This window comes from Penaeus vannamei, chromosome 16, assembly GCF_042767895.1.
Source record: "Penaeus vannamei isolate JL-2024 chromosome 16, ASM4276789v1, whole genome shotgun sequence".
NCBI lineage: Eukaryota > Metazoa > Arthropoda > Malacostraca > Decapoda > Penaeidae > Penaeus > Penaeus vannamei.
This window is the reverse complement of record NC_091564.1, coordinates 14,083,215-14,092,674: the sequence shown is the minus strand read 5'-3', so window position 1 is coordinate 14,092,674 and position 9,460 is coordinate 14,083,215. Positions and strand designations below refer to the sequence as shown.

Here is a 9,460-nt window from a genome sequence, read left to right as displayed (position 1 = left end):
CGGTAGTTTGCGAGCGACATTTGGCTTCTAAAAGCTTTTATTTTGCTATAATTTATCAAAATATTATAATTTTGAGGGTTTACCTTCATCATAGGTGCCATTGCCTAAAATCTTTATCATACAAATGAAGCCGCTACTATCGGAGAAAAACAAACTTTGTCCAACAAGTCAGTGGCACGGGAATGGGCATGATACTATGCCATGCGTTTTTCGGTCCAAGATAGACATGGCATGTACATATATGCCACCTGTCGGCTACAGGTTAAAAACTAAACTAACAGTGGGTAAGTCATGTACATACATGCCATCCTGAGCAGCAGACAGTGAAGTTCATTCTATATTATGGGTAAATATACTCAAAATTAAATATAGATTAATTTTTATTTTAAGAAATACATATCAAATATGACACCTACATTCTACATGGCGTAACTACACACAAATTTAGCTTGTTATTGATATAAAATGCAATGTTCCATATATAATTTACTAAACTATAAACACTGCAGTAGCATAAACAAGAAAAAAGTTTCCTGCACAAAGAACAAATCCAAAGTGATTTCTCCCCTCCAAAACATGCACTTCCTAAAGACAAATTTCTGCAAAGCACCAAAGAGTAAAATTAACTTCAAAAATATTAATTGATAGTCTGTGCTTCCTTCTCTTCCCATCAGCATGGGAGGTAGTGGAATTACTCTGCAATCTGCATAGTGTTTGTCTTCCTTGAAGTGACACTGCCATTCCGTATGATAGTATCAAGTATATACAATAATTGCCAGTTCTACAAATAAAATTTGCTAGCTTATCATTGAAACTATACTCCTGCATCTATTCCCTGGGACAATTTATTACAGTATCAAAATGGTCTTGTTAGTAAACACTATCAGCAAAGACATACATTTACTTTGCAAAAATAATGATTTTTTTTTCTCTTCTTTTTTTAAAGATATTTCACATCTAGTTCTTATGCATTATGAAAGCAGATCGTAGTGTTTATTTCCAAAACCTTCACATACCAGTGTATTTTGAATGTTTTTAAAAAGTATAAGTAACTTTTCACAGGTCATTATATTCACAGAATATGTGGCCTGCAACCTTTGAAGGTAAGTAAAGTAATAAAAAAATATATAATAACAAAACTGATGTTAAAAAAAGCTCTAAAAAATCACTGTTCTCTTCTCTATCAATAACCCTGTATAAGTACAGTAGCATTGAATATCACTGGGCACACTATCACAGGGGAAGTTCAACCGCTAACAGAATCCATCAAGTGATCAACAAAAAGCAGTAACTGTTAACTCATCTCGACTCACTCACAATATTCTTTTTCCCTTTGGGGCTGGAAAGCATTATAAGTGGCACTCGTCTTGGTGTCTTGGTCACTCCAGTGGGAGTTTTTGCAGGTGAAGGATCTTTTGGCCCTTTTGTAGGACTCTGATCATCACCCTCAAATTTCTTCCTGGTTTCTTCATCAACTTCCATTGCTTCTCCCTGCCAATGTATCCAACAAATTATTATGCACTTATCTTATCATTACATTTTACTAACAAAAACAAAAAAGAATTGTGAAATCATGCTTACTGTGTCCAGACTATAATATACAATTCCAAAAACTCAAAACTATGTCCCATCACACTTGAATATGCAAAACAAAATAATACAGGCAACACTTTTCTTTCACTTGTGCATAATACAATACAAAAAAAATTCCCATGGAATACCCTATTAAACTGTTATTCCGCTGGATCTTGGTGACATGCCTGTTATGTCATGAAAAAAATTTGGTTGAGGACCAGGTGACAGGAATATGCTCTCAAGGAAAAATTAAGCCAAGGGATTGGGTGACAGGAATGTTCCATTATGAATAGTCTGGCTAAAGGCTTGGGTGGCAGGAATGACTCTCCGTGAGTGCACAAAGCTCTATGGGGAAGATTAGACTCGATGGGCTTTTAGGCGAGGTTCTTCCATTAGTAAAGGGGAAAAAGGCATTACGGGTGAAGGAAGGTGAAGCATGAGGACATCTGGAGGGGTGTGTAGAAAGACACTGTTGTGACTGAAAGGAGTCACATGAGCAACCAAGTGGGAGTAGAAAAGGTAATTAAAGAAAGAAGAGGTGTTGTTGTCCATGGGGCAAATGGAGAAGTTAAGATGGGGTGTGTTGGGAGAGAGTGGGAGGGAGAGGGGTAGAGGATGGATATCACCATTTAATTAGATGTAAAAGAGATTGGGAGTAGAGATGAGCATTCTCTTGGGTCACATTTAGAAATTTTTTATTGTCTTCAAGAGTTTCTGGAGGGGAGTTGGGTGGATAGGTCAGAAATCATTATCATCATCATCCCCTCTTCTATTTTTTAATGAAGAGAACAAGAGACAGATGTCCGAGGAGCAGAGAAAGAGGTGGATGTAGGACAGGATGTGGTCGAAGATGGGGTGGAACATTTTAATTGTTTGGTGTGACAGGTAAAGTGAGGATGAAGGGCAGGCACCAGGAAAGTGGTAGAGATTAAGCCCTATGATCCTATGTCATGGGAAAATCTGGGTCAAGGGCTGGGTGACTTGCCACGAGTACACAAACCTTTTGGAGTGTGATCTGACTCATTTGGCGCTTAGAAGGGGGCTTTAGCATTATTGCCATTGATGAACAAATGTGGAATGTAACGTGTGTAAGCCGTGACTGGAAATGAGCTGGCTCCTGGGAGGATGCCATTTCCATGCTGCACATGTATTTATTTCCTACATAGAGAGATAATATGGAGTCTGTGCAAGGAAAATAAGCTATTAAAATCTGGATAAAGCAAATCAAAAGACAAATATGGACATTGGAAAATGGCAAAAAGGCTAAAAAAGTTTACAAAGACAAGGCACAGAGTCTTGTCACCACTCATGGGTGTTAAGTGCCCACCCACCCTACACATTGCATGCCCAGAATGTTGGCTACTTACATAACCCACTGCCCATATTTTCAGCACCATGATTTCCATGACGGAACCAGATCCAACAGGTTAAATATCAGGATTTAGACTGGAAAAAGATTTTGACTGGGGAAGAGAGGGAGTTGAGGCAGGATAGTAAGTAGTAGGGGGAAGAGATACTGGGGGAGATCCTGAGACATCTTCGGAAGGGAGAGGAGCAGAGTGAAGGATAGCATTGGAATAGGAAGCAAGAGAAAAAATCTTGTCAGCATGCTTCCTGTCTTGTCTTGTGTATAGTGAGGCCTAATTTAAATTTGAGAACTGCTACCTCAGACTCAAGCTTGTGGACAGGGCAGCTCCTATAAAATATACTATGACAGCCACCACAATTGGCAGACATGCATAATTGTGCAGAGCAATTTGAACAGTCACAAGCAAGTTGGGCACATAGAGGGTGGCGGACTGTGGAGTGACAGTGTAAGGTGACACTGACAGGGAAGGGATTGATATGGCCAGACAGAACAGGACAGGACACTCCACTTTTATAAACTTATGGTCTTGTCTATGAAAGCTAATCTTGCCAATATTGGTGTAGTCCTTACAGTGGCATTGTGTAGGAGGTATATACACTTCTCCAAGCATCTCCCTCTCTGCCATGAGAGGATTACAGATACTTGAATCACAGTATCTTTGATACTGTGATCTACAAAATGTCTTAATCTAAAATGTAAAGCGACACACTTAGAATGTTCATAGGTGGGAAATGGGTTATCAGATGGATTTTAATTAGACCATACTGTCTTACTGTCCACTGCTGTCCAAGTCCAGAGCCAGGTTGAATCCTCCTTTATAAATAAGCTGCCATATGCCAGTAATCCTTCTCAAAACGGTACACCAACTTAACCTGAAATGACCTGTCTCCACTATCCTCACCTGCCCTTGCTCTACTATATTGCTTTACCCTGACTCTTTTATATCATCTCCCTGTCCTCCACTTGGTCAGACCTGAATCATATCTTTTAAAGAAATCTATTTTCTGGATAGTGGGTTTATATTCTATTTCATCAACAGTGTAATGTTCTATCATACACTTTAATATATAAAGTTCTATGGGTATTAACATGTCCTACATATAAGAGCCTATTTGCCAAAAGACTGTGCAGATTTTTAAAAATCTTGAGATATGCATTGGACTTGCAATGCCTGTACAATTGGGGGGTGACAAACTATCATCATCATCATCATCATGGGGGCTGACGCCGACGGGGGCGCATAGCCGCATCCACCCTTCGCTTCCACCTACGAGGATCCCTCATGGCTAGACGCCAGGCAGGGACTCGGCCCATCTCTAGTTCTTCATGGCAGGTTTGGTCGATCTGCCCAAGCCATGACTTCCTCGGTCGTCCCACAGGCCTCCTCCATCCAGGGTTGTCTCGAATAGAGACGACCTGATGGGCAGGATCATCCTGAGGAAAGCGAGCCAGGTGGCCGTATAGCCTGAGTTGGCGATCACGGATTGTGCAGATAACAGGGCTTGTGCCAGTCTCACGGTGCAACCGTTGGTTGGACACATGGTCCCGCCAACAGTACCCCATGATCTGGCGCAAGGACCTATTACAAAAGGCTTCAAGACGAGCCTCCAAGGCACAGGACAATGTCCAGGTTTCGCTACCGTATAGCAAAACTGGCATTATCAGGGCCTTGAAAACCCGTAGCTTGGTCCTTCTGCACAGGTACCGACATCTCCAAATACTCTTGTTGAGAGAGTTCATGACCCCTGCTGCCAGGCCAATCCGTCTGCTGACTTCATGGTCTGACAGCCCAGAGTTATGAACTACACTACCAAGGTATGTAAAGCTCTCTGTGACTTCAATGTCCTCGCCGCAAGCACGTACCGACTGAACAGGTTCTCCTAACAAGTCCCCAAATTCCTGGACCTTGGTCTTGGTCCAGGAGACCTCTAGACCCAGGGGCTTCGCTTCATTGCTAAATGCATCGAGAGCCGCCACTAGGGTTTCCAAAGACTCAGATAGAATGGCAACGTCATCAGCAAAGTCAAGGTCTGTAACCTTGATATTGCCCAGCGTTGCCCCACAATGACTTTGAACAGTAGCTCTGCCCAGTATCCAGTCCATGCAAGTGTTGAAAAGAGTTGGTGCAAGGACACAGCCTTGCCTCACTCCTGAACTAACAGGAAAGAAGCTCGACAGGCCCCCACCACACTTTACAGCACTTTCAGTACCAGTATACAGGCTTGCTATTAGTCCAATAATCCTTGTTGGTATTCCTCTCAGCCTCAGGATCTCCCAAAGTGACTCCCGATGCACCGTATCGAACGCCTTCTTGAGGTCGATGTAGGCTGCAAGCAGCCCACGCCCGAACTCACGACGGCGCTCTACAATGACTCGAAGCGCGAGGATACGGTCTATTGTGGACTTACCAGGAGTGAATCCGGATTGCTCCAGTCTCTGGTGCCTCAGTAGATGGTCTCTGATACGTCTCAGAAGGATGTGGGCAAGAACCTTGCCTGGTACACTGAGCAGTGTGATGCCTCGGTGATTGCTGCAGTCCCAACGGTCCCCCTTCCCCTTCCAGAGAGGGATGACCACACCCCTCAACAGGTCAGGAGGAATGGAACCGGACTGCCAGATGGCAGCCAGGACAGCATGTAACCCCCGTGCCATAGGTTCACCACCAGCCTTTAACAGTTCAGCTGGTATGCCGCAGATACCAGCTGCTTTACCACTCTTCAGCTTGGAAATCGCCCCCCTAACTTCAGTTAGGGAGGGAGGGTCCTCACTGATAGGTGGATTCGGCAGCGGGATCTCGACACTACCCGCATCCAAGTTAACTGTTGGTGGGTCAACCTGGTACAGCTGCTAAAAATACTCAGCCCAACGTCCCCGCACCGCAACAGGATCTGAAACGATCTGACCACTTACTGAGCGAACTGCTGTCACCTGTGAAGAGGGCTTGGAGTTCAGCTTTCTCAGGGCTTGGTATGCAGGACGAAGGTCATTTACTAAGAAATGGCCTGCTACCTCCTCTGCAAGACTCCTAATAAACTGTTCCTTGTCCCTTCTTAACAGGGACCGAGTTCTGCGCACATGAGAACGGTGCAATTCCCGATCCCCTGTCAGACGAGCCGCACGACATGCATCAGTGGCTTCCAGTGTCTCCCGCGAGATGGAATTCTGTACTGCTCTCGGGCGTACACCAATCGTATCTTGAGCTGTATCAAGCGTTTCACGCTTAAAGGTATCCCACAGAAGAACAGGGTCTGTCAGACTGCCAAGCACTGCGAAACGATCAGAGATTGCCTCAGCAAACCTGCGGGCACACTCCCCCTCCCTCAGCCTGTCCAAATGAAACACCCTAGGGTGATCATTTGACCGCTGGGGGGTTTTGAAGTGGACCCGGAGGGTAGCCACAACCAATCTATGGTCAGTACCACAGAACTCAGCACTCCTGAACACCCTGCAATTCTGAAGGATCCTCCAACGAGTGCTAACAAGTATGTGGTCGATCTCCTTGACTGCGTTACCCGCATCACTGTACCATGTCCAGCGATGTGGGTCTGGGCGCTGGTACCAGGAGCCAGAAATCCTCAATTTCTGGGATCTTGCAAAGTCCCGGAAAAGGAGGCTATTCTCGCTACCGGCATCAGCTCCTGAACCATGGGGACCGACAGACATCTCATAGCCAGCTCGATCACAGCCAGATACCGCATTGAAGTCGCCCAGAACAATGCGAATATCTCGTCGAGGACATCTGTCTGCCACAGATGTAAGTTTGGCGTAGAACATCTCTTTCACGTCAAGGTTACAAACATCGGTAGGAGCGTACACAGCAATAAGAGACATGAAGCCAAAAGAAAGCTTCAATCTCAATACCATTATACGCTCATCAACAGGAGTAACCTCTACTACCGAGGGCTGGAGTCTGCTGGAGACGGCAATGGCTACTCCCTGGAGATGGTGGCCATCGCTGTGGCCCGACCAGTAGTAGGTGTAGCCACCTACACAGGTCATGCCGCTGCCAGGCCTCCTCACCTCCGAGAGAGCAGCCACCTCAACTCTCAGCCTCCCCAGTTCCCTCGACAGTAGAGGCAACCGATCATCCTGACGCAAAGAACGGACGTTCCAAGCCCCCACCCTAACTTCCCGCCTGAGGTTCAGCCTCTGGCAGTCGCTCCGGGTGGATGCCACCTCTGCCACCCCCACCGACGCTGCCCCATATAAAAGGGGCAGTGACAAACTATACTCATTCTTAATATAACCAAAAACAGCAAAAACTAACAAACAAACTAATAATAGTAATAGTAATAGTAACAGTAATAGTAATAATAATAACAATAACAAAACAACAATAGTAACTAATTTTTTTCTATACCTGGGAGTGTCCATTCACTTGAGGTTGCGTAGTGTCTGCTTTGACGGTTGGTGTGTTCTCATCATTTTTATGGGTTGGACCAGAGAGAGTAATTAATGACACTCTCTTTCCACTCTTGCTGCTGTGGGAGGTCATCATCTTTCAATATCATTCATCATAAAAAATAACAATCATTCATTCATAGATCCTCATCTGACATTTAATTAAAATATTCACACATTTGAAACATTCTGTTAAGTGAAACTCATAAAACTTACAAAAGAAACTATAAAACATAATTAAGGAATTGAAATCAGTTCCAGACTTAATGCTTCCTAAAAGGTAAATGAAGTGTTGACAATGCAAAGGCAAGATCTACTTTGGCATGTGAAATATGGTATTTTGTACAAAACTGAGAATTGTGGCTACATCCTGAAACGTGTTCAATACACACTCTACACAAACCTTTTTACAGCAATACTTTCAACTGGTTTCTTTGGAGGCTCAACATCTTCTGCTTCCATTTTTTCTGGTTCTCCACATGGTGATGATGCACGGGGTGATGATGCATGTGGTGATGATGCACGAGGTGATGATGCACGTGGTGATGATGCACGTGGTGATGATGCTCTTGAAGAAGGCTTTGCAGAAAAATTTGGACTTGTGCCAGCTTTCTTTGCTTCAGTTTCAATAACCTTTCCTTTGTAGGGAATACCAATTTCTTCTTCCGTGAAAGAAACCAAAGAGCAGTAGCCATCAGTCGATGATACTACAAGGATGCGCCCATCAGAGGACCTAAAATAAATGAACATGTCAAAACACTCAAAACCAATGATTGTAAAGGTACTACTCTAGTTTGACAAGGTTTTATCTGGAAGTATACAGATGCAACTAACATGGACCTTAAAACTATTGTGTCATTATAATTTTGATTCTACTCATCTAAAAAAAAAAAATTCTTTAACTGAAATTACTATTTAGTTACTAACAGAAGGTATCCTGCCTCAATTTTCTATTGCAAATGACTCTGTGGGTTATTCTATCAATATGCCTTAAAGTAATGGAGCTACTGCTTTATTACCAAACCTTTGCCTTTACTAAAAGGTCATCTTATAAGTAACAAACCGCTTGTATCAGAATTTGCCCACATGTTGGCTTAATAAAAGTATATTCTATAACTCTCAAAGATTTCAGAGGAAAATAGCCCAAAGTAAATATGTAGAAAAGGCAATTATTCAAATCAATCCTAATAACTATATAGCCTTCAAATGTTAGGCCTCCTTTCAGCCAAAATGTAGTAAATGGAAATAACATAATTGACAGCTGATGCTAAAGTAATAAGACTATCAAAATATGAATACTTCAGTTAATACCACTTTCGTACACTAAAAGAAGGATGATGAACATTGTGATAGAACATAATTCTGTCCATAAAAAACTTACCATGCAATGTCACTAAGGCGTGTGTAATGAATATTTGAGATCTTTGCAAAGGGAACTGGCTGCTGTGTATCATAAAGCAAAACAGCATTTTGGGTTGCAACAGCAAACACCATTCTATAGGGCAGATGGAAGAGATTTGCATATTCCTCCCATGGCTCTCGTGATTCTTCCTGAAAGTGAACCTACTCTTTAGGTATGAATATTTTATTAGAAGGCAGATACACATGCACTATTCAACCAGTGTGCTGCAGTACAATCGGTCAAATTTAACCCCTTGGATTCAAGTGACATGCACATCACATCAAGAAAAAATTTGGCTGAGGGTCAGGTGACAAATATCATCATCATCTGGGGGCTAATGCTGACGGGGCCGCATAGCCGCATCCACCCTTTGCTTTCAACTTTTGGGGTCCCTCATGGCAAGCCACCAGGCAGGGACTTGGCCCATCTCGAGCTCCTCACGGCAGGTCTGATCGATCTGCCCAAGCCATGACCTCTTAAGTCGTCCCACAGGCTTCCTCCACGCAGGGCTGTCTCATACAGACAACCTGGTGGGCAGGATCATCCTGGGGGAAGTGAGTCAGGTGGCCGTATAGCCTGAGTTGGCAATCCCAGATTGTGCAGGTAACAGGTCCTACACCAGTCTCACTGTGCAACCGTTGCTTGGACACATGGTCCCGCCAACTGTACCCCATGATCCGGCATAAGGACCTATTACAGAAGGCATCAAGACG

The 9,460-nt window shown here is 43.6% G+C and overlaps 1 protein-coding gene across 1 annotated transcript in view; it reads right to left on the bottom strand.

Moving 5' to 3' along the window:
- Positions 1 to 362: 362 nt before the first annotated feature.
- Positions 363 to 9,460, bottom strand: part of LOC138864426 (chromatin assembly factor 1 subunit B-like) — a 16,411-nt gene continuing 7,313 nt past the window's right edge. Inside the window, exons 4-7 of the mRNA XM_070131535.1 lie at positions 8,727 to 8,896; positions 7,749 to 8,078; positions 7,305 to 7,425; positions 363 to 1,491 (exon numbers count right to left, since the gene is read on the bottom strand). Coding sequence (XP_069987636.1) covers positions 1,300 to 1,491; positions 7,305 to 7,425; positions 7,749 to 8,078; positions 8,727 to 8,896 — 813 coding nt within the window. The 3' untranslated portion in view covers positions 363 to 1,299. The remainder of the gene's footprint in view (positions 1,492 to 7,304; positions 7,426 to 7,748; positions 8,079 to 8,726; positions 8,897 to 9,460) is intronic.